The sequence below is a fragment of the Mobula birostris genome, chromosome 8 (genome assembly GCF_030028105.1).
Source record: "Mobula birostris isolate sMobBir1 chromosome 8, sMobBir1.hap1, whole genome shotgun sequence".
NCBI classification, from domain to species: Eukaryota; Metazoa; Chordata; class Chondrichthyes; order Myliobatiformes; family Myliobatidae; genus Mobula; species Mobula birostris.
Genome location: NC_092377.1, coordinates 74122949 through 74149363, shown reverse-complemented (window position 1 = coordinate 74149363; position 26415 = coordinate 74122949). Strand labels below are relative to the sequence as shown.

At 38.5% G+C, this 26415-nt stretch overlaps 1 protein-coding gene across 9 annotated transcripts in view; it reads right to left on the bottom strand.

Moving 5' to 3' along the window:
- The window catches only part of kif16ba (kinesin family member 16Ba), a 231279-nt gene that overhangs the window by 160717 nt on the left and 44147 nt on the right, over positions 1-26415 (bottom strand). For 8 of the 9 annotated variants that reach the window (XM_072265464.1, XM_072265466.1, XM_072265463.1 and 5 more), the window contains exons 5-12: positions 25453-25550; positions 23368-23477; positions 21737-21879; positions 13777-13945; positions 13501-13632; positions 13010-13185; positions 10444-10509; positions 4902-4961 (exon numbers count right to left, since the gene is read on the bottom strand). In XM_072265464.1, the coding sequence (XP_072121565.1) occupies positions 4902-4961; positions 10444-10509; positions 13010-13185; positions 13501-13632; positions 13777-13945; positions 21737-21879; positions 23368-23477; positions 25453-25550 (954 nt within the window). The remainder of the gene's footprint in view (positions 1-4901; positions 4962-10443; positions 10510-13009; positions 13186-13500; positions 13633-13776; positions 13946-21736; positions 21880-23367; positions 23478-25452; positions 25551-26415) is intronic. The other variant, XM_072265459.1, reaches the window with a different exon arrangement.

Here is a 26415-nt window from a genome sequence, read left to right as displayed (position 1 = left end):
GTGTCGGAAATGGACCAGGTAAACTTGAGGGCAGGGTGAAAGTTGGAGGCAAAGTTAATAAAGTCAACGAGTTCTGCATGCGTGCAGGAAGCAGCGCCAATGCAGTCGTCGATGTAGCGAAGGAAAAGTGGGGGACAGATACCAGAATAGGCACGGAACAAAGATTGTTCCACGAACCCAACAAAAAGGCAGGCATAGCTAGGACCCATACGGGTGCCCATAGCTACACCTTTAGTTTGGAGGAAGTGGGAGGAGCCAAAGGAGAAATTATTAAGAGTAAGGACTAATTCCGCTAGACGGAGAAGAGTGGTGGTAGAGGGGAACTGATTAGGTCTGGAATCCAAAAAGAAGCGTAGAGCTTTGAGACCTTCCTGATGGGGGATGGAAGTATATAAGGACTGGACATCCATGGTGAAACTAAAGCGGTGGGGGCCAGGGAACTTAAAATCATCGAAAAGTTTAAGAGCGTGAGAAGTGTCACGAACATAGGTCGGAAGGGATTGAACAAGGGGTGATAAAACAGTGTCGAGGTATGCAGAAACGAGTTTGGTGGCGCAGGAGCAAGCTGAGACAATAGGTCGGCCAGGACAGGCAGGTTTGTGGATCTTGGGTAGGAGGTAGAAACGGGAAGTGCGGGGTGTGGGAACTATAAGGTTGGTAGCAGTGGATGGGAGATCCCCTGAGCGGATAAAGTCGGTGATGGTGTGGGAGACAATGGCCTGGTGCTCCTTAGTGGGGTCATGATCGAGGGGTAAATAAGAGGAGGTATCCGCGAGTTGTCGCTGTGCCTCGGCAAGGTAGAGGTCAGTACACCAGACTACAACAGCAGCCCCCTTATCGGCGGGTTTAATAATAAGGTTAGGATTAGTGCGGAGGGAGTGGAGAGCAGAGCGTTCCGAAGGAGTGAGGTTGGAATGGGGACAAGGTGCGGTGAAGTCGAGACGATTGATGTCCCATAACAAAAATCTTACTTTTTACACATTGGAGAAAATGGAGAATAACGCTTTCTAAATAAGTTGCATTTGTCTTTGTACAAACATCTCTAAATACCGCATGTTCTACAACCACAGAAAAGCATGTTTTATTAATATCAAATTCGCATGCCTTACTATATTCAGTGCTTTTGGCAGCTTCTTGAAATCAGATGGAATGAATAAAATTAGTTGAGATTGGCTTGTGTTGGTGCAGATCTCAGGAATCTCATATCAAATTAATCTCATATCAAATTAATTTATTTTTCTTTGACTCAACAGAAATTCATTGGTTTCCAATTCCAGTACAGTAATTAATATGAACATTCCATAGGAGGCAGTATCCATAATGAGAAACAAATTGAAGGTGAGATTTTAACCTATATTAATTGACACTGACACAGGTTCATGTATCATGAGGTTTAAGCTACTACAAAGAGATCACCATCAAACAGCTGCCTCCATACACAATTAGATAAGAATCTCTTTGTTTATGATCATGTTGTTGCATTTTGAATGAATAAATTTTGTTGTGTCAAAAAGGGGATATATATGCACACACACACACACACACGTAATAATTTATATCATTTTTATACTACATATATTATATAAAACATCAAATGCTACGAACATATTAGAATAATCAGATTTCTGATTCAGAACCAAATAAGTTAGCATGGGTCAGCAAAGAATGTCCCAGGCATAGCTGTCCAAAAATTAAATCACTATTATACAAATAACAAACCAATGACGTCAGGCTGCACCATTTTTTCAGTAGCCCAGGAGAGGGTGGAAACCATTGACAAATCCATTTGTAAATAATCAGTGGAACAGCATTCTGTTTTATACTGGCACCTCACTTACTGCTCAGGAAGTGTTCTCACGAGGCCAACACTAATTATTCTTGCTATAAAAAGTCATTAAAACATTATAAAGTATCTTGCACTATTTATTGACAGCACAACTGTACCAGGAATTTAGTGCAGATACCTGCCCTTCCCACAGCAAGGCCCAGGAAAAAGGGTACCTATTGTAAAATCAAAAAGTCACCATTAGGTTGACACGGGAGATATGACGGCTCAGCACAGTGATATGGGGCTGAGAGCTGCATTCTGGCCAGGTATGTGAGTGTTGGCTATTGCTGGGGACTGGCAAAGCCTACTCCATGCATTGCCTGGATTTTCCCCACCATTTGTTAACAACACAAACATCATTGGGTTAGAAAAGGAAAGGGAGAGAGCAGTCTCCATCATATCCAAGAGGTGAAAAGACAATGAGAGAGAATTGTTTTGTTTTGTTTTAATTTGATGGGTCTATCCCAGCAAATAATTTATTGGAATAAAGTCATTGAAACCGATTAGTACCATTATGTTTGAACAAGTTATTGAGACATTACTGCTACTTTCATTTTATCAAGAAATTAATATACACAATATGCAGTAAAACTCCAATAATCCAACATGCTTACACTTCTGTGGAGCTAGATTAGTAGATTTTCCAGACCAATGGATGTTACTTACTTTAATACCCCAAAGACATTTCTGATTCACTTTTTATGGAGTATTATGATACACTTCCCAGTGAACCCAGTCAGTTTTACGGCAGTATGGGGACAAGGGCACTGCTGAGTGGGAGGAGAGTGCAGGAAACATTGCCTAATGAGTTAGATGCCAAACAATCATGAATTCCAAATGGGTGGACAGAGGATTATCAGGATTGTGCTGTATAGGTAAAAATTAGCAGATGCATAATGCCTAGAGACATCTCCTTGATAGTAGTAAAAATTAAATGAAGTACACCAATTAAGACTACATGCCTTACCTCAGCAGGTATAACCCATTTATAAAAAGTGATAATAAATGTACTTACGCAAGTAAACTTAAGCACAGACGCAAAGTATTGCTAATTTAGTAAGGATACACAATATCTCAAAAAGACATGCAATTATAGCTCGAAACACTATAATATTCATCATTTTTACTTAAATTATTCCAATCTGTCAACATATTGCACCATAATATGGAAAACACACATCAAAATTTAACAAGGGAATAATTAATTGTATCAGATGAGCAAAAACTATATTCCCCAAAGCTAATGGCCAAACAAATTTTCTCTCCGAAGATACTACAATTACAGCCTCCAACCTCTTGACACTCGTAAAAACAAAATCGTCTCATTCTGTAATACCATCTGCCAAGCATTTTCAATCAGCACATTTCACTGTGCATTACTTGCAAAGTATTAGGAGCTGCTGTTCTACCAAATTATCATGCAGACAGCAGCATTTAAAAAAATATTTTTTATCCTACATCTCACACTCATACAAAATACTTGCATATTAATGAAATATATTTACAGAGATAGCTTAATACAAATCTCAGAATAACTTTTATGGAATCGGTATTCAGGAAAGTGCTTGACCTTTTGTTAGGTCTATTTCTGAAAGTTCATGGCAACATAGCACAACAGGAATTGCATTAAAATTTGTAGTATGTAATAATTATGTGAATTTTAATAATCATATACTTTCATAACAGTACAGCCCTCATACTGTATGGCAGGGGTCTCCAACCTTTTTTGCACTGCAGACCGGTTTCATATTGACAATATTCTTGCGGACTGGCCGACCGGGGGGGTGGGGGGGAGCGTGGGTAGGGTTGCCAACAGACAAGAATAGCAGTCAAATACGTTGGGTTTACCCCGAGAAAGACTACAATGACCATGAAGCCTTGCGCGGGCACCAGTGCGCATGTGTGACTTGCACATGCGTGCATGTGCCGATTATTTCTCTACAAACCGTTTTTGGCAATTCTGTTTGGGGGGGGGGGGTGTTAATCGTGACCGGAATATCGGCGACAAGTGGCTAATACACTCTATTTCATTTCTAAAGGGGTTTATCTAACGAATTTAATATTAAACACACAGCACATATTTTCCTCGCATGAATATAGCGGTAAGTCAATTATCAGGGGAGGACAGGGGAGCTTGAAGTAAGTGTTGAACGAACTTCCAGTAGAAGTGGCAGAAGCAGGTTCGATATTATCACTTAAAGTTAAATTGGATAGGAATATGGACAGGAAAGAAATGGAGGGTTATGGGCTGAGTGCAGGTCGGTGGGGCGAGGTGACAGTAGCGTTCGGCACGACTAGAAGGGCAGAGATGGCCTGTTTCCGTGCTGTAATTGTTATATGGTTATATAAGTTAATAGCATCATAACATTTTAAGTAACGTTTGGATATTAAACACACAGCGCATATTTTCCCCGTATGAACATATAAAATCATTGTAACGCACCAATATCGCTGAATCAGCGGGAGCCCTGGGCTCAAGACAGTCCTATCGAGAGGTGATGGGAGACAACAATACTCGAAGGGGGTTCCTTATGTCCAGTCTATTCGCAATTTAGTTTTTGTTACATTCATCGCAGAGATATGTTGGAAATGGAAGCAACGTTTTCAGTGCTTCCGTGGCTATCTCAGGATATTGAGCTTTGACTTTGATCCAGAATGCCGGCAGAGATGTTATGTCAAACATACTTTTCAGCCCACTGTCATTTGCAAGCTCAAGGAGTTGATCTCCTTCCCGCGCTGACATGGACGACGCGCGTGTAGTGACCTCGCATGCATAATGGCTCAACAGTAGGCGTGACAGGGAATGAGGAAAGGTGCGCTAACTCCTATCGCCAAATCATATCGTTTCCTCGCGGCCCGGCAGGGAATGAGGAAAGGTGCCACCCATGACAGGGAATGAGGAAAGGTGCAGCTGACTCCTATCGCCAAATCATATCGTTTCCTCGTGACCCGGTAGCGCATGCTCTGCGGCCCAGTACCGGTCCACAGGCCGGTGGTTGGGGACCGCCGCTGTATGGGAATATCCTACAGTAAATACTGTTTGTTGATTTAGTAAAAAAAAATTATTTCATACCTTAAGGATATTTTGAGTTTCATTCCACTTATTTGTCCATTCTTTAGTCAACTCTTCAACCTGTCACACAGCAATTAAACAATATTTCAGATCCAGAAAATAAAACTCCATGTCTAATTATAGCAGATGGGATAGTTTTTGATAATCAGTCAATGAGAAATATTTTCATCATACTGGGAAATAGCTATCAATAAGGCTTACATCACAGTCCTCTTTTGCAAATGGCACAGGCAAACCACGGCAATGTGTTGCGGGAAGCTTACAAAGCTTCTAAAACTTCTGAACTACCCTTTTTGCAATCTGCAGTCTGCAACCTCCCTTTAAATAACACATTTTTGAACAGTCTTAACAAACTAGCGATTTCACAATCTTCTGAAGGACTCTGCAGACTTAATTCTCGAGCATGCAGGTACAGCACCTTTAACCAGATGAAGGTACAGTTGCAAGAATAAGTTTGTGAACCCTTTGCAACTACTGGTTTTCTGCATTAATTACTCATCAAATATGGTCTGATCTTCATCTAAGTCACAATGATAGACAAACACAATCTGCCTAAACTAATAACACACAAACAATTGTACTTCTCATCAATACTGAATACACCATTTAAACAATAACAGTCTAGGTTCAAAAAAGTATGTGAACCCCTGGGGTAATTCCTTCTACAAAAGCTGTTCGGAGTCAAATTTTCCAATTAATGAAATGAGATTGGAGGTGTGGGTTGTAGAGGTAGCCTGCCTATAAAAAAGACACAGTCAGGTTACTGACAGAGCCTGCTCTTCTCAAGAAAGATCTGTTTATATGCACTGTGCCTCAATCTAAACAACTTTCAGAGGACCTTAGAAAAAGAACTGTAGAGATGCCTGAAGCTGGAAAAGGCTACAAAAGCATTTCTAAAGACCTAAGTGTACATCAAACAACAGTAAGATAAATTGTCTACAAATGGAGGAAATTCAGTACCGTTGCGACTCTCCCAAGTGGGCATCCAGCAAAGATCACACCAAGAGCACAATGTGCAATGCTGAAAAAGGTGAAAAAGAACTCGAGTAATGGCAAAAGCCCTGAAGAAATCTCCAGAACTTGCCGAAGTCTCTGTTCATCTATATAAGAAACGTTAGAAGAAAAACAAGAATGGTGTTCATAGAAGGGCACCAAGGAGTAAACCTCTGCTCTCCAATAAATAAATGAATTGCTGCACATCTCAGGTTTTTAAAAAGATGACCTGGATGTTCAACAGCCCTTTTGGGACAAAGTTCTGTGCACAGATGGTACAAAAGTTGAACATTTTGGCAGAAATGCACATCACTATGTTTGGAGGAAAAGGGGCCCTGCACACCAACATAGAAACATAGAAAATAGGTGCAGGAGTAGGCCATTCTGTCCTTCGAGCCTGCACCGCCATTTATTATGATCATGGCTGATCATCCAACTCAGAACCTTGTACCAGCCTTCTCTCCATACCCCCTGATCCCTTTAGCCACAAGGGCCATATCTAACTCCCTCTTAAATATAGCCAATGAACTGGCCTCAACTGTTTCCTGTGGCAGAGAATTCCACAGATTCACCTCTCTGTGTGAAGAAGTTTTTCCTCATCTCGGTCCTAAAAGGCTTCCCCTTTATCCTTAAACTGTGACCCCTCGTTCTGGACTTCTCCAACATTGGGAACAATCTTCCTGCATCTAGCCTGTCCAATCCCTTTAGAATTTTATACGTTTCAATAAGATCCCCCCAATCTTCTAAATTTCAGCGAGTATAAGCCTAGTCGATCCAGTCTTTCTTCATATGAAAGTCCTGCCATCCCAGGAATCAATCTGGTGAACCTTCTTTGTACTCCCTCTATGACAAGAATGTCTTTCCTCAGATTAGGGGAGCAAAACTGCACACAATACTCCAGGTGTGGTCTCACCAAGGCCTTGTACAACTGCAGTAGTACCTCCCTGCTCCTGTACTTGTATCCTCTTGCTATGAATGCCAGCATACCATTTGCCTTGTTCACTGCCTGCTGTACCTACATGCCCACTTTCAATGACTGGTGTATAATGACACCCAGGTCTCGTTGCACCTCCCCTTTTCCTAATCGGCCACTATTCAGATAATAATCTGTTTTCCTGTTCTTGCCACCAAAGTGGATAACCTCACATTTATCCACATTAAATTGCATCTGTCATGAATCTGCCCACTCACCTAACCTATCCAAGTCACCCTGCATCCCCTTAGCATCCTCCTCACAGCTAACACTGCCGCCCAACTTCGTGTCATCCGGCAAACTTGGAGGTGCTGCATTTAATTCCCTCGTCTAATTCATTAATGTATATGGTAAACAGCTGAGGTCCCAGCACTGTCTCAGGGTCTGGACAGCTTGCAATTGTTGAGGGAACAATGAATTCAAGATCGTAGCATGACATTTTACAGGAGAAGGTCAGAGTAGCTGTCCATCACCTGAAGCTTAATAGAAGTTGGATGATGCAAGACGACAATGATTTGAAACGCAAGGGTAACTCAATAACAGAATGGTTTAAAAGGAAGAAAATTTGTGTTTTGGAATGGCCAAGTCAGAGTCCAAATCTTAACCCAATTGAGATGTTGTGGCATGACCTGAAGATGACTGTTCAGGAGAAGGAAACCAGAGGTCCATGAGCCAGTCCTCATCAGGGAATCAGAGACGAAGAAGTCGTGGATATGGCCCTGTCCCACCATTGAGCACATCCACACAGAGCGCTATTGTAGGATAGCAGCATCCATTGTCAAGGATCCACCATCCAGCCCATGTTCTTTTCTTACATCTGCCATCGGGAAGGTGGTACAGGAGCCTCAGGACCCACACCACCAGGTTCAGAAACAGTTATTATCCCTCAACCATCAGGCTCTTGAACCAGAGGAGATTAAGTTCACTCGCCCCTTCACTGAACTGCTCCCACAATCTATGGACTCACTTTCAAGGACCCTTCATCTCATGTTCTCAATACTTATTGCTTATTTATACTTTATTATTATTATTACTTTTTTTCTTCTTCTTGTATTTGCAGTTTGTTGTCTTTTGTATACTGATTGTGGTCTTTCATTAATTCCACAGGGTTTTTTATATTTATTGTGAATCTCACGGTTGTACATTGTGACATATATGTACCTTAGGAATAAATTTACTTTGGGCTTTGAATTGTTATTCAGATCTACTTTATGTGACTTAGCCAGGGAAGATAAAATCAGAAGTAATTTAAAAAATTGTCAATATTAAATTCTAATATAGAAAACTTCAGGAAAATATTCCCGACCCAGAATTAGCTGCAGCCTTGCAGGTTGACGATCGACAAAGACTGAAAACAATACGTGAAACCCTATTCTGCAGCTCTGCAAATACTGTGCATTTAAAAACTGCACACTACTTGCAAATAAGTTTGAAATTCTTCATAGTATCTATCAGTTCTCCGAACATCTCCTCTCCCAGCAGCATTTACCATGGATATGAAGTATTTTGTCAAATAAAAAGTGAACTGGTTTTGCTTACTGGGACTTTACAAAGATATAACATCAAACTAAATCATGGAGTTTCCACAAAACACTCAAGTAACAATAAAAAAATAACCATGCACTAATTCAATGCAACAAAATATTTGAGACAAGTTCACCAGAAAAGTCTGGGCAGAAGGCTGGGTGGCTCAATAACCTTTGTCGAAATTCTTCTTTTAAGACTAATAAGAACCTTGTGTTAAAGCTAGCAACAGGTCTACTCAAAGTTTCATCCTTTTACCCACCTAAACTTTGCAGTTTTGTGTTTATAGTTACTTTGAATTCAGATCAACATATTTCAAGCAGTGTTGTTAATTTTGTTGTAAGAAACTTTGAACTTCAGGACCCAATTGCTGACAGCTAGCACAGTATTTTTACCCCAGTTTGCTTTCACTATAATCTTTCTTTAAAATTGATGGCTTTGCACTTTAACTACTATTGCAAGACTTCATGCAAACTTTAGAAAGACTTTTCTATATGGAGAATTTCTTGGAAATGTCAGAACAAATCCTTCTGATGTCCCTTGCCACCTTAGTTTAGGATTCCTTCACTTCTCTCTTTTAGGTAATTTTTGTTTTATATTTATTTTGTACTTTTTGTTTGTCTACCTCATATGTTTTCTTTCATTTGGTTATTCACCCTTTCTCTGCCATTTTTCTCTAATTACTCTATGACAGGGTGAGAAATAAGCAGGCATTTGGTACTAATAGAGCTGTTTCTTCTGCCACGTTGGAGTAACATAACCCAAAATCGAATGCCAACTGCCTTATGTGTGATCAGTCCCTATTTCATACTAGCAAAAAGATGTGTGCACACCCAAACTGGTTCAGGAACAAGCAGCCATACTTAAAACCTTGAAACACTTCACCAGCCCATTCAAATGAATGATAATAAGCATCTGCACCCGAAGTATAAGAAGGAAATAGAAAGTTATGCTGAAAAGGTTTGAGTAAAAGGGAAGGGCAAGGCTCAAAGAAAACCATCAATGCAGGTTAGCTAACACGCTGAAAAGGTTTGAGTAAAAGGGAAGGGCAAGGCTCAAAGAAAACCATCAATGCAGGTTAGCTAACACTAGTTGCCTATTTCCACACTGTAATTTATGAGAAAGCATTATGAACATGTGAAACTACATGTTTTCGAGGTCTTTCTTTTGTGAGCCACGAAATGGACTGCATAGTTATCTATGTTAAGCAATATTTTATTTGAGAACTTTGATAAAAAAGCATAGGTCTCCCTAAGGTATTGAGATGTTGTGATTAAGGTCAAAGAACAGAATCCTTGCAAATTTGCTCTTGAGCCAATAAACTCAAAATAGTTTGCTGGTTTTGCCGCTGGAAATTAAAATTGCAATATACAAGTTAATGTTTTGCAACAGCAAAATTGTTTTTTCACAGAATCACTTGTCTTCTTATAGCTTCATATAAAAAAAAAACTTGAAAATTCAGTAAAAGTCCAAATTTGGAGTAACATTCCAGACAAGCTTATCACTATTAAGTGAAGATACATGTCTTCGTCAGAACATGCGGAATGGACACAATTTCCGAGGATTATCATTCAGTATTCGCTCGCTAACAAAAACAAAATTTCTCTCAGTTAGTGTATCCTTACTTTGTATAATAATTATTTGAAAACAGGAATCAAATTTCATAAAAGTGAAAGCCGTGCTATGTGATATGCATGAGCCAGCTAGAGGAAGTGTATGCAAAAAAGAAAAAGAGACATTGTCACTTTTGGTTTGCATCACAAAACAAAGTAATAATAAGTGAAAAACTGCAAATATCCAAGTACAGTACAAGAAAAATCAAATTTTGATTTTAAAGCATCAAATTCTAACTAATCCCTTCTGTTAAAACATCTCATATATCTTCATTCAGTGTAATTTGGAGACCAAACTGGTTTTGTTAATATTGTTTGCAATATCATTAGAAATTAGTTTATACACAGTTGGACCACACTTTAATTCTGTTCTTTCTAACTAACGGAATTATATTAAAAATTCAATCCAAGAAGGAATACATAGACTAACATTCCTTACCCTTGCTTCATTTTGATGCAGCTTCTCCTCCATGCTCAAAGCCGTTGGAGAATCCAACAATGCAATCTGAAAGAAAGATAAACAAGACCAGTGCTGTTAACACACACATTAAGTAAGAAAGGAGGCAATGTGGCAGAGGAAGGTGTCCGATTAGTGAACTGTAGTTACTTCTCAATGTTCCATATAGAAGCTGTACAGAACAATGAGAGGTAACGTTTCTACCCCACATATTTAAAATGTGGTTGGGTATATCAAATGTGGGTAGTGTTCCTATGCTGTACTGTTTCAAGTTAAAAATTAAATTCTCTAATTCAAATTTCCCTCAATTCTAGTTGTTTCTTTTTTACATGTACCGTATATCCCTTTTTTTCTTTCCAAAGCTAACTGAAGTACGTACAACTCTTTCTCTTAACTGGACCAAGAAATACAAATAAAACAACAACATATTTAATTACGCAATTTTGCATGTTGTTTTCCAGAATTACATAATTCTTCCTGTACTAAGTTTTCAATAGAAACAAACCTGTATTTTTAAAATGTAGCTGATAGGTGAATACTCTATTGAAACAAGAAAACTACGTTTGCATCTGATATTCAGGACAGATGCAAAAAAAAAGTCATTGATAAATCAATTACAAATAAAATATGATGATCAAAATTGAATCATGGCACTTGACAGATTGTTTCCAAAACTATTGATTACTTTAAAAATGGTACTTCCAAATCCAGCATCAAAATATTCCTAATTAATAAACATGTATTATTTTCCTGCTTGGCTGAAGTTTCCATCTTTGAAAGCCTCTGGATGTACTGCAGCCTTCTATACTTTTCTTTGACATTTTCCCAAGATACTTTCAATACCCTCCAAGACTATTGCTGTTACTATATCGTCTGTTCTCAGTAAAAATCCCTGCCCAATCTTCTTTCCATTCCACAGTAATAAGTGCCTTAAGCTGGCACACTGACTAACACATACCTCTCTGCAAATGTCTCTATTTTTGTTCTCTTTTCTGAAAACTCTCTGACCCTCTATTGTTCTTAAATCTTCTTCAGTATGAATCATCTATTTGTCTTTTCTGAATTCTGATTCCTCCAGTCTCTTTCAATAACAAGCTCATTTCTAATCACTTATTTATTATTTTCTCCAATGATACATCTCATCACCCTCTTAAGTCATCCTCTTCTGGGAAAAACTGGCCACATGACTTGGGATCTTTTCCAGTCATTGATCTTTCAAAAGGTAGTTCCATCACTTCCTAAGCAAGTCAAAAGTAGTAGTTCTTAGAATAAACAAACCTAGCCGCAGTGAAATTCTAAGTATGAATCTTAGCTGTCAGCTGCCTTGGTACTTTTGGAAACCAATACTGATTAAGAAACCGTATACATTTCAAATACTTCAAGCAATTCTTGATCAGGAGCCAGGAACAAAATAAAACTCCCATAGTCTCAATTCTCCCTTATTTTTGATATCAGAACTGTACTATGCACTGCTTTGGAGTGATTTGTTCATTTTCGCGCATTAGTGATTTAATTTTTTTTGTGTCAATGCATTCCAATGTATAATTGGATGCTTTGTCAGCTGATGCCAAGCTGTGGCATATTTAGTTGTCAAATTCATATTTGATTAATGAAGTATAAACTATTCATACTTGTCCTTTCAAAATGAGCTAACATTCCGAAGATTAAAACGTACATTTTTACTTAATTATTTAATACTAGTCAGCACAAGGAAAACAAACAAGCATTTGATCCTCAAGTCAGATTAAAAATTTTCAGGACATTAAAACTCCAACATTCCATAGAAACTATGCTGGAGTTTGCTGTTTAACTAATTACCAGTGGCAGAAATTCTCTTTGCAATTGTCACAAGTACTCAATTGCACTGAATGCTCAAAATATACAACTTAATAAAGAAGTAATACAAAAATAATTAGAAAGCCAGGGTCATAGAGGGATGGAGCATGGAAAAAAAGTACCCTTTACCCAACTAAGGAAATTTGGTATCTCTCCAGAGAGAGTTTCTATCCTCTGCATTGTATCATTAAAATAAAATTAACCTAAACTGAACCTTAAGAGTTGGTACTGAATTGAAAATGTTAGGTTGATTATACGTTTTAATTTGTGAACTTAGATTGGTAGTGCACTATACACACCATTGTTTCAAATTTCACCCATAACTTAAGCTTATTATTAGAAGAAAAACTTGGTTGCCATCTACAGGTTTTTTGTTGAAGGAAAAATATGAAGTATTCATGACATCTAATACTTAATCATGATCCAGTGTGGATTATATTCCCAAAAAAGTTTCTTAATTAGGTTCATAACTCTAGAAGACTAGATTTGGCACATTTTTTTAGTCTAAAGATCATTAATACATTTTTATTACTATAACAATCCACAGAAGAAAATTGTAATTTGTACAAGTTAATCACAAGTGAGTATAAATTGATTTATCATTAACTATTATTCTTGGAGATTATAATACAAGGTAATCATACTTGGGAATCAAAAGCCCTTTCCTCAAAACGGAAATAAATCATCAATACAACTCAAAATGAAAACTAACCTGATTCCCCTGAGCAAGTAAAGCTTTTAGCCGTGCAATTTCAGCACGCAACTCACGAATAAGCTTGACATTAGAATCTTCATTAATAGTAGGCTTGTTAATGATGTTTTTGGCTCTGTTTGCATAGCGAAGTGTACTCAGTGTTTCTCCATAATTGACATCTGCTGGTGAAATGGCTATTAAAAATGATAATGAAAAATAATGAAACAATGAACTAACAGAACAACATTGAATGCACTTTCAAATAGCCACATTCTACAAATGTGTAGTTTTGCATATATATTATGCAATATGAATTAAAGCCAATGTATTTGAAAATATTTTCTGTTTCACGTACAGGCAATTTTTTTCACTATTTGCTTATACTTTTCAAAGTAATCTCAGCAATTATTATTTCTGAAACAACCACACATAGTTTGAAATAGTTAATAAGCTAACAAAAATGAATATGTTAAATCTTGAAAATATATATTTTAAAACTAAAATCTTACTGGCAATCATAATTGTTTTCGAGTTTCCACCAAGGCTGTCTTTCAATAACCAGGTCAAAACAGAGTCTCTGTAAGGCACAAACACTTGTTTCTTCTTTGTTTGAGAATTCACCCCATCTTGAGATAAGTCAGCTGGTAAATCAAAAGCACTCCAGTTCATCATTTTTCAAAGAACACAGAATATCACAATCAAAACCAATCAACTGGTGTATATTAAAAGCAGTTTTATACTCAGAATTATAAAAGGTCTAAGAAAAAATTGAATCAAGAACCTACCCAAAGCAGAAATGACATTTCCAAGTGTGACTAAAGACTTATTTATATTCCCTCCTTCTTTCAGCCTTACTCCAGTTGCACCTGTGGCATCAGCTCTTTCACTTCCTGCAAGGTCAACCAAGTGGATCTTGCTAATTGTTTCACAAGGCATTTCAGCATCAAATTTGGCCTGGGATTTAAAATGAAAAATCGTTATTCTGGAGCCACACAGTGACGTTTCTTTTAAAAAAAGGCTATTGTACAGCACAAACATTTAAATTAACAATTGTACATTTAGAAATCAAATGAAATTAAAAATGCTCCTGTACTAAAATAAAATGTTAAATGCTATTCCATGAAGAATGTGAAGTCTTATTAAAAATTAAAACCATCTTTCCTTATCAGGACTGAACAATAGTAGAATCCCCAAAAGGCCAAGCCATACTAGCCAATCTGTAAATTAATCACATCACAGAGAATTTGTTTGAGGTACTAATGCACCACTTAAATTACATATAGATAAAATGATGCCAAGTGCCAGGTACCCGGTTAAAGTAGGCCTTCTCTGGGACAGGCACGATCTGTACAAAAAGGTCGGGTTACACCTGAACCTAAAGGGGTCTAATATTCTAGCAGACAAGTTTACTAGAGCTCTTAGGGAGGGTTTAAACTAATTTGGCAGGGGGATGGGAACCGGAGTGATAGGGCTGAGGAAGGGGAAAACAGAAATAAATCAAAGATAGTGTGCAACAGAGGTGAAAGGAAGGACAGGCAGGAAATGAGGCATAATCACAACCAGTAGCATGATTTACAACAGAAAGCAACAAATACTGGACTGAAAGTGTTATATCTGAGTGCAATGCAGCATAAGAAATAAAGTGGACGATCCTGAAATTCAGCTACAGATTGGCAAGTACGGCGTTGTGGCCATCTCTGAAACTTGGCTAAAGGATGGCTGCCATTTGGAGCTGAAAGTCCAAGGATATACAGTGTATCGTAAAGATAGGTTAGCAGGCAGAGGAGGTAGTGTGGCCCTGTTTATAAGAAATAATATTAAATCATTAGAAAGGGATGACATAGGATCGGAAGGTGTGGAGTCTCTATGGGTTAAGTTAAGAAATGGCAAGAGTAAAAGTACCCTAAAGGCAGTTGTACACAGGCCTCAAAACAGCAGCCAGGATGTGGTTTACAAATTACACCAGGAGATAGAAAAGGCATGTCAGAAGGGCAATGTCATGATAATCGTTGGGGATTTTAATATGAAAGTAGATTGGGAAAACCAGGCCAGTACTGGACCTCGAAAGAGAGAATTTGTAAAATGTCCAGGGGATAGCTTTTTAGAACAGCTTGTTGTTGAGCCTTCTAGGGGATTGGTTGTGCTGGATTGGGTGTTGTGCAATGATCCGGATGTGATAAGAGAGCTTAAGGTTAAGGAACCCTTAGGGAACAGTGGTCACAATAAGATTGAGTTCATTTTGAAATTTGAGAAGGAGAAACTAAATTCTAATGTGTTGGTATTTCAGTGGAATAAAGGAAATTACAATGGCACGAGAGGGGAACTGGCCAAGTGACTGGAAAGGAACACTAGCAGGAAGGACAGCAAAGCAACAACGGCTGAAGTTTCCACGAAAAAATGTGGGAAGTGCAAGACTGATATATTCCAAGTAAGAAGAAATTATCAAATTGAAGAAGGACACTACTGTGGCTGACAAGTAAAGTCAGAGACAAAGTAAAAACAGAGGGCATACAAGGAAGCCAAAGCTAGTGGGAGGATTGGGAACCTTTTAAAACTTGCAGAAGGAAACTAAAGAGGTCATTAAGAAGGAAAAGATGAATTATGAAAGGAGACATGAGGAAATCTGCAAATGCTGGAAATTCAAGTCCTGGCCCGAAACGTCCACTGTACCTCTTCCAATAGATGCTGCCTGGCCTGCTGTGTTCCACCAGCATTTTTTGTGTGTGAATTATGAAAGGAAGCTGGCAACTAATATCAAAGAAGATACTAAAAGTTTTTTTTTTAAAGTACATAAAGGGTAAAAGAGAGTTGAGGGTAGATATAGGACCAATGGAAAATGATGCAGGAGACATTGCAATGAGAGACGTAGAGATGGCAGAAGAACTGAATGCATATTTTGCATCAGTCTTTACAGTGGAAGACATCTACAGAATACCAAACATTCAGGAGTGTCAGGGAAGTGAAGTATGTGCAATGAAAATTACAACTCAGAAGGTGCTCAGGAAACTTAATGCTCTGAGGGTAGATAAATCTCCTGGATCTGATGGAATGCACCCCCGGGTTCTGAAGGAAGTAGCTGGAGAGATTGCGGAGGCACTAATGATGATCTTTCAAGAATCGATAGATTCTGACATTGTACTGGATGATTTGAAAATTGCAAGTGTTACTCCGCTATTTAAGAAGGGTGGGAGGCAGCAGAAAGGAAACTATAGACCTGTTAGCCTGACATCAGTGGTTGGGAAGTTGTTGGAATCGATTGTTAGGGATGAGATATACAGAGTACCTGGAGGCACATGACAAGATAGGCCAAAGCCAGCATAGTTTCCTGAAAGGAAAATATTGCCTGACTAACCTACCGCAATTTTTTGAGGTAATTACAAGCAGGCTAGACAATGGAGATGCAGTACTTGGATTTTCAGAAGGCCTTTCACAAGGTGCCACACATGAGGCTGCTTAGAAAGACAAGAACCCATGGAATTCCACGAAAGTTACTAGCATGGGTGGAGCATTGGCTGATTGGCAGAAAACAGAGAGTGGGAATAAAGGGATCCTATTCTGGCTAGCTGCCGGTTACCAGTGAAGTTCCACAGAGGTCGGTGGTGGGACCACTGCTTTTTACGATGTATGTCAATGATTTGGACTATGGGATTAATGGATTTGTAGCTAAATTTGTTGATGATACAAAGGTGGGTGGAAGAGTGGATAGTGTTGAGGAAACAGAGAGACTGCAGAGAGACAGATAGTTTAGGGGAATGGTCAAAGAAGTGGCAAATGAAATACAATGTTGGAAAGAGTATGGTCATGCACTTTGGAGGAAGAAATAAACGGGCAGACTATTATTTACATGGTGAGAGAATTCAAAATGCAGAGATGCAAAGGGACTTGGGAGTCCTTGTACAGGATACCCTAAAGGTTAACCTCCAAGTTGAGTCAGAGGTGAAGAAGGCGAATGCAATGTTAGCATTCATTTCTAGAGGTACAGAATATAAGAGCAGGGATGTGATGTTGAGGCTCTATAAGGCACTCGTGAGACCACACAGAGTATTGTGTGCAGTTTTGGGCTCCTTATCTTAGAAAGGATATACTGACATTGGAGAGGGTTCAGAGAAGATTCACGAGAATGATTTAGGAATGAAAGGGTTACCGTATGAGGAACGTCTGGCAGCTCTTGGGCTGTATTCCCTGGAGTTCAGGAGAATGAGGGGGGATTTCATAGAAACATTCCAAATGTCAAAAGGGCTGAACAGATTAGATATGGCAAAGTTATTTCCCATGGTCGGGAAGTCTAGGACAAGAGGGCACATCTTCAGGATTGAAGGACGTTCATTTAGAACAGAGATACGGAGAAATTACATTAGTTAGAGGTTGGTAGATCTGCGGAATTTGTTGCCACAAATGGCTGTGGAGGCCAAGTCACTGGGTGCATTTAAGGCAGAGATAGACAGGTTCTTGATTAGCCTGGGCATTAACGGGTATGGGGAGAAGGCAGGGGAGTGGGGATGACTGGAAGAATTGGATCAGCCCATGACTGAATAGCGGAGCAGATTCGATGGGCCGAATGGCCTACTTCTGCTCCTATATCTTATGGTCTTAAGTAAACAGTAAACTCAAATGAGGAACTACACAAAGACAGATTAGATTACTAATTTTACGCAAGAGTGCAAATATGCATTGCCCAACATTGGCCACAGAGAACAAGATGGCGCCAGTGACCAAGGCCGACATTTTGCAGACAGCCCACAAAAATTCTAGACATTCTAATCTATTTACTTCTTCAGAACTATGAAATCTGCAGTCTGCAGCCTGTAATTTCCCTTTTAAGGATACTCTTTTGACCCAAATGAATGATCTGGTGCTTTTGCAGTCTCCTGGGGTAACCAGCAAACTAGACTCTCGAGAGTGCAGGTGCAGGTACAGCTACGGCAGCCATTGCTGGGGGTGGTGACTGTGTCGAGGCCTGATGGCAGAAGATGAACCTGTGGTCAGCTCCATTACTCCGCACCAATTAAATCGTCCAGCAAGATTAAAACTGTTGAGGATGAGAGCTGAAAACAAAAAGGTGTTCAGCACTATCTGCCTGCGTTTGACCGGTCTCCCTCTCCTTCTGTTACTACTGTCGGGTGGGAGGTGCAGGAATCTCGTGTCCTTCACCATCAGGTTCAGGAGCAGTTGTTGCCTTGCAGCCATCGGGTTCCTGGACAGGTTCACTTGCCTCAGCGCTGAATGGACTCCGCAGCCGTGAACTCACCTTCAGGAACTCTGCAGCTCAGGTCTCATGTGTTTTGTTTACTTTTTTTAAAAAGCTGCTTGCACAATTTGATCAAGAAGTCAAGGCCAAAGGCAAAGGACGAGCTGGTGTTCAGCTCATTAATCTGCGGTTTACTCACTTCAGTGCTGAACTGACTCTGTAGCTGTGGTCTGCAACCATCAGCATTTGCCTCAGCGCTGAACTGGTTCCATGGCAATGGGCTCACTTTCTGGGACTCTGCAGATAATGTTCTGTGTGTTATTTGTTTACTTATTAATTGTTTGCACAATTTGTTCTTTTTAATCGCACATTGGGTGTTTGATGGTCTTTGTTGTGAGGGTTTTTTTTTAAAAATGCTTTCTATTGTGTTTCTTTGTCTTGTGGCTGCCAGCAAGAAGATGAATCTCATGATTGTATAGTAAGATAATAATTGTGCTTTGAACTTTGAACCAAAAAAATTGAAAGAGCTGATTTTAAGTTGCTGAATTAGTATATACAAATAAAGATTATGGGTGTTCTGGAACTATCATAAAAAATGGTCAAAAAGTACATCTGTTGTCTTCTTCAGTTTAAAAATAATTAACAATACAATGGTATTTTGAAAAGGATGTGAGGCTAAGTGCAGATCTGATGCCATATGTACATTCGCTGATGACACCACAGTCGTAGATCAAATCAAAGGCGGTGAAGAATCAGCTTATACTGTCGGGAGGGAGTGAGAATCTGTCTGAAAGGTGCCACAACATCCTCTTATTCAATGTCAGCAAGACGACAGAGATGATCACTGACTTTAGAAGGAGAGTAGAGATCCATGATCCTCTGATCGGAGGATCAGCAACTTTAAATTCTTCGGTGTTATTATTTCAGATGACCTGTCCTGTGCCCAGCACACAAGTGCAACTGTGAAGAGAGCACAGCAGTGCCTTTATTTTCTTAGGAGTTTACAAAGTTTTGGCATGACATTTAAAAATTTGACAAACTTATGTAGATGTGTAGTGGAGAGTATATTGACTGGCTGCATCACTTGCTGGTATGGAACTCTTGAGCCAACAGGGAAAACTTCACACAACTTTATTTGCCCCATCATTAAAATGTTCCCACAACCTATGGGCTCTTTCAAAGGCTCTTCGTTTCATGTTCTCGATATTTATAGCTGATTTATTTATTATTATTATTTCTTTCTTTTTGTATCTGCACAATTTGTTGACTTTTGCGCACTGATTGATTGATTCTATTATGGTTACCATTCTATTATGATTTATTGAGTATGCCCATAAGAAAATAAATCACAGGGTTGTATATGGTGAGGTACATACACATACATATATATACACACATACAGATAATAAATTTACTTTGACCTTTGAACTTCAGAGTCATGTTCAGAGGGTAATGACCAAAGTTTGACTTCTGGTTAGAGCTCTAAATTTAGTGTACAGATAAGAAGTTTTATGTCAGTTGTGTTCAATGTCACCTCTTTATCCAGAAGTTGTGATCCTGATCAAATCTTTTCCAACTGTTTTAAAGTATTTTTTCCACTCAAATACTATTTCTCATGTGTCCAGCAAAGTCCACTACATTTAGACCTAAAGTATCTGCACGTAAATACAATTATTCTTTAGGACAGAGGTTCCCAAACTGAAGTACATAGACCCCTTGATGAATGGTAGGGGTCCATGGCAAAAAAAAGGTTGAGAACCGCAGCTTTAAGACGTATTCATTAGTCTGCTACTTGAGAAAGTCAGGACAGCAACAAGACCATTCTACATGATCTCCAGTTTCAAAAGAATAATTTAGTGGTTATTAATCAGAGTTGCTATACAGAATGTAACAGAAAAAAAAATCACAGACATTCATTTTCCAAAAATTAAATGTTACAGTGATTTTTTGTATTTTGTTATAGAAAGTACCATGTTAAGTAATAGCTACTTCAAATAAAAACTTGCTTACTTTGTAGGTATATAGCCCAGTGCATGATTAAGCAAAGATAACAAAACAGTTCAAGTTCATAATGAATTGAATGAACTAAACTGATTAACTGAAACAGAAATGGGTGTAGAAAGAATCAAGCTGAGCGAAGGACAACCAAATTAAAAGGTGAGGGCATGACAGATGTGACAGTTCAACCTTCAAGTCATCAATTTGTACACCACAGCGAGAGTAAGCACAGCAACAAGACACAGGTTGGTCATCCTGCATCAGCAGGGTCTCTTCCAAGCACAAATTTTGCAGCAGACAGAAGTTTGAAGGTGTGCTGTCCAAGCTCTTCTTAAGAAACACAAAGAAACAGGCAGGATTGAGGACCACAAATACAGTAGTTGGCCATAAAAATCAAATTAGCAGATAAGAAATACATCAAACTAATGTTCCTTCTAAATCAGAAAAAGTCCAGCACTGCTATCAGCTCTGAGCTCACAAAAAACTACTGGAATCCAAGTTCTACATTTCTACAGTTTGGAGAAGTCTTGTCAGAAATGGTCTTCATGGAAGAGTTGCCGCCAAAAAGCAATTCCTCTGAAGTGGTAGCAAAGTAAAGAGACTTACCTACACACAAAAACACAAGGACTGGGGTGCTGAACAATGGCAGCAAGTGCTCTGGACTGACGAGACAACATTTGAAATTTTTGGCTCAAACAAGAGGCAGTTTATATATAGAAGGGCAGGGGAGTGCTACATGGATGGGTGTCTGCAGCAACAGCAAAGCACAACAGAGGTTCCCTGCAGGCTTGGGGCTATATTTCTGCAAATGGACTTGGTGATCTGGTCAGAATTAATGGAATCCTCAATGCTGAGAACAAACAGATTCTCATTCGTCCCACAATACCAGCTGATCAGTCCCAACTTCAATCGGTATCAGGACAATGACCCCAAACACATGACCAAGACCACAAAGAACTATGGTCAGTAAAAAGATGAACAAGAAGTTCTGCAACAGATGGTATGGCCTCCAAACAGCCCTGATCTCAACAGCATTGAGGCTGCTCGGGATTACCTGGAGAGACAGAAGCAAGCGAGACGGCCAAAGTCTGCAGAAGAACTGTGGCAAGTTCTCCAAGATGCTTGGAACAACCTACCAGCTGATTTTTCTGATAAAACTGCACAACAGTGTAACTGAGAGAATTGATGCTGTTTTAAAAGGCAAAAGATGGTCACACCAAATATTGATTTTAGTTTTTTTACCTTTTACTCCTCTTTATAGCAAGTTTTTGATATCTAGAAATTTCATTTCATTATTTTTGAAAGCATCTTTGCTTTACAGATTTTTTTTTACTTGTGCCTAAGACTTTTGCATGGCACTGTATATTATACTTTATCCCTCAAGGCAATCCTATCACATGGGCAATACAACCACTATAGAGCACTAATAAAATGATTTCATATTTCAAGTTCATTAATGAAAACTTGATCTTTCAAGAGTTAAAACCAACATATATTCCTTCAAGCTCATAAGGAACTTGACAAAACTGAAACATTAAGGCTATTTTTAAAACCCTCACTTGAGTGAAGTTGATGGTGAAGATGGCATGGGATCGACTGCTGACATCATTCATCCCTGTCGCAGCAGTCGTTCGATTGATATTTCCAGCTTCCATAAGCTCTTCCACATCACTGTAATTCTGCACCAAATGCTTTGACAGATCTGAAAGCAATGATAATACAGATAGCTAATAATGTTTTCCCTTTATTTTATAAATGGATGGAGAATAAAGCTGACTCTCTTGTTCTGCCCCTGCATTTTATGGTAAAATTTGGAAAATCAGGATAACTGTATATGTTAAAGTACAGGAAAAATTGATGTGAAGTCAACTTCATACAAGAATCAGAAGATACAGCAGCACTTAACGTTAACAAATATGGTGGCTTGATCAAAAAATATATAAACAATAGGGCCTTTTAAGAGAGTCTTAGATAGGTATATGGAGATTAGAAAACTGGAGCACTATGTGGTAGGGAAATTCTAGACAGTTTCTAGAGTAGGTTACATAGTCGGCACAAAGGGCCTGCAATATGCTGTAAATTTCTATGTTTCTGTGTATGCTTCCAATTCTCCCTATTCTTCCACTCTTTACCCATTGCCCTACAAATTGTTTTCCATCTAATGGTACTTAGAAGGTTACTATTGGATTTATTCTTAACATCCTTTCAAACAATTTATTCAGTAAAATACAAAGCCAATATATAGAAAAACTGATCTCGCCTATGGCTCTAGTTTCAAATTATAAACACTGATGATTCTACCAGTGGCAAGTTTACAGACGACATAAAAAATGGCGGTATTCTAGGCTGCAAAGACAATCGTCCATGGATACTGCAGGGCACAGATCCCCTGCGAGATGAACTCAAAGCATCAGACTGAGTCACATCTAATCTAGCCTTTTATCCAGTCATTAACAAATTTCCTTCACTTCTGTCCTTATCAAAAAATCATTAATGAAGGAACTTAAGATGTTGGAGTGCAGGACTCTGCCTTGAGATGCCTTGACTCCTGCAACAATGACCTGGGCTGAAGTAATTGATCTCCTGCCACAGTTACCTCCTTTATATCAGGTATAACTGTTGAGTTTTCCCCCCTTGAATCACACAGCCTTAAGTTTTACAGAGACTCCTATTTGGTCAAATTCTGCCTTAATGTCAAAACACACTTGATTTTAGGAATTAAAACTATTGGTCCATATTTCATACTCAGTTCAAGCAGACCATTCGTGAGACTATTGCTAGAAAGTGCTATCATCTACACTATCCATCATGATTATGCAGAGACTGTAATTGATTGGATTGAATCTTTGGGCAGGACACACTTGGCCAATTTTCCACATAGTTGAACAGATAGAAATATCGAAGAAATAATGGAAGGTTTAAGTTGTGTATTTTTTGTGTACAAGATGATATTTGCAAGTGTTCTGGCTACAAAGAGATTTTTTCAACCCATTTCAGAATTCTTATGAAAACAAAAGCCATTCATAGGTTTAATCTTTCTTGCCTTTCTGTACTAAGTAATCTAGCAGATTTATATTTTGAATAGTATTATAAAATACGCAATTCACTGCATTTCCATTCCACTCAAAATAGACATAATCCAGTAAAAATACAGATCATGCTTAAGATTTTATTATAAATATGTACTTACCCTCAACATATGGCCCTTCCTTTGGATGCTCCCTCACTCTTAAATTGTATGTTTTGGTTGACTTTCTCCTGAGCAGATCCCTTACCCGTTCATTATAAATCTCCAGGTAGCTATTTTGCAAAAAAAAAAAAACAGGTTTAATATTTGTGCATATTACAGCTTTAATCATGCACCACCTCCCAAGCACCAAAACCAAACGAATCTTGAAGCAGAAATAGATTTTGCATTGCAAGGGTCCCAGGACCTGCAAGTACATTTGTACAGTTAGTGCAAGAAAATAACAGTGAATGTGAATATTAATTACTAACTCACGAAATTTCAAAAATGGGTTTTCAGAAAGAAAGAATTTGCCTTTCATAACTTCTGGATATTCCACAGCACTTGATAGCCAGTGATACACCTTTCCAACCATAATGACTCATAGGTTAAGAACATGTAGGAGTACAAAATCTGTCGTGTCATGGGTATTCTTGCATGCAAAAAAAAAAGCAAACCCTGGTCGAGATCAGATCTCAAAGATAACCACCACCAGAGATAAAAGCCACAATCATTGGATTTGGAGGTCACAGAGCTGAAATTATTTAAGAAAACTGGAAAGAACTATGTTAAGCAACGTATTCTGTGAAGAGTTGCAGAAAGCTATAGAATGACTAGCATACTGTCATTGCTAGTATGTTGACAGAGTAGAAAAAATTTACGAAGACATTGCCAGGACCAGAGAACTTGAGTTACAGTATAAGGAAAGATTGAATAGGTTAGGAATTTACTCCTTGGAACGTAAAAGATTGAGGGGAGATTTGATAGAAGTATACAAAATTATGAGTGTTATAGATAGGGTAAATGCCAGCAGGCTTTTTCCCCACTGAGTAGAATTACAACTACAGGTCATGTGTTAAGGATGAAAGGTGAAAAGTTTAAGGGGAACATGAAGGGAAACTTCTTTACTAGAGGATCATGTGAGTGTGGAACAAGCTGCCAGGGCAAGTGATGCATGTGAACTCTATTTCAATGTTTAAGAGAAGTTTGGAAAGGTGCATGGATGGTAGGGGTATGGAGGGCTATGGTCTCAGCACAGGTTGATAGGAGTAGGCAGTTTAAATGGTTCAGAATGGACTAGATGGGCTGAAGGGCCTGTTTCTGTGCTGTACTTTTCTATGACTATGTCAACAGTGCTGTAATTTGAAGGAAGAACAAAAAGAACTTGATTCATAGAAATACAACATTTATTGGGAAAGGTTACAAGTGGCAGCAGCTTCCAGAAATATGACAGGATAAGAAAGAAATGGAAAAATTTATATATAATATAGACAAATTTAAATGCACTATCTTGAAGATCAGAAAGCCAGCAGAGGTTCCAGAATGAGACAGCATGAGATAGATTATAAAGGAATATTCTATGGAGGGAAGTAGATGAAATGCCAGTGAGAACGAAATGAATTTTTGACTATGGAAACTTAAGAGTGTGTTTTAAAGATCTTAAGACCATGAGCAGTTTGGATAGAAGGGTAGTGTTTCATAGAATTAATAACATAAATAACCCTTCATAGTTTCATATTTTCTTTTGGCACCCCAACACACAATAAAGGGTAGTTTGTCCGATTTTAAATCCAAAATTGTGTTTATAAAAATGAATGTTAATGTAAAATAGGTATTTTTCTAACTATAAAATGTTCCAATATTGTTAAATTTTGTATTTATTATTCAGCAAAATATAACCAAATGTGATATAAAATGTTTAAAATAAATTATTGGAACATTTTGCCAAATTTATAAGCTTGTTTTCTTTCATGAGATCGTATCTTAGACCTAATCTTAGTATTCGTGAGCTTCAGTGATACACGGTAAAGCACCTACCTGAATGGCTGGTTTCAATTCATACTTCAGGGAAAGATTTTTTGACATTTGTATTTACAATCTTAGCTGTTCATTTTAATAAAAATATTGGGCAAGCTGCAATAAACTATCTAATTCTCATCACAACACTTCAGAATATTATTGAATACATTGTGATTCTTCACATAAGCACAGAATTGCATCGAAGTCAGGGGTCTGAGAAAATTCAGCAAAAATATTCCAGCTTCCTACCTAACTTCTGTACGAAATGAAGCTTCGTCCCAATTAGACTTCTCAGCAATTCTGTCATATAGCCCTTGGCAAATTCGAGGTATCAAGCCTACATCTTCCTAAAATAGAATAGAACATTCAAGAAAATGTGCATGGCAAAGCGAAGCAAGTGAGCTATTCGGCCATAAGTGCAACTTCCACAATATTCAAATTATGAAGCACTCTAATTCACATTAACACCACCTTAAAGGTAGTACTCATCAAATTAACCATCTGAAGACTTGTTTTGTTGAATAAGGAAACTATGTACAATTTACAGACTGAGAGACTATTCTGGAGGAAATATAGTGCTCATTTTTAAATACTAGGTCAAAGGGAGTACTAAAATTGGAATAGGCTTCACCTAAACCGAACCATACCAACATCATTGCTGATCGAGCAAGGAGAACTGTACACGAGTTATTAAACCAATAGGTTGGAGGCAAGAAACAGATCTTTAAAAGGTTTGTCTGGAGGGACCAAGACAATTTATGGTATGAAATTAAACAATCCGAAATAGAGAACAATGAAAATAAGGAAATCCAAGGTAGGGAGGGGAACGTCGATTCAGACCGTGAGAGGCCTGTGTCGGGCATTTTCATGCCTTACAAGGCGCAGATTGGAAGTCTGTGTGGGGCGCCACTCCTCGCACAGACTAGCGCAATGTGTGATTAAGTGCCTTGCTCAAGGGCACAAACACGCTGCCACAGCTGAGGCTCGAACTAGCGACCTTGAGATAACTAGATGAATGCCTTAACCAGTTGGCCATGTGCCCAACACAAAAGTAACAAAAAAGATATTTCAAGGAGAGAGGACACAAAAGAAACGAGACAAATGTTAATCAGCTACAATTCAGTTTAACCTTTAAACTATTGTAAATGCTTTAAAGAAATGTCATCAGACAAATCTGACAGAGCTACATAAAAGAGAAATTACCTTGATCTA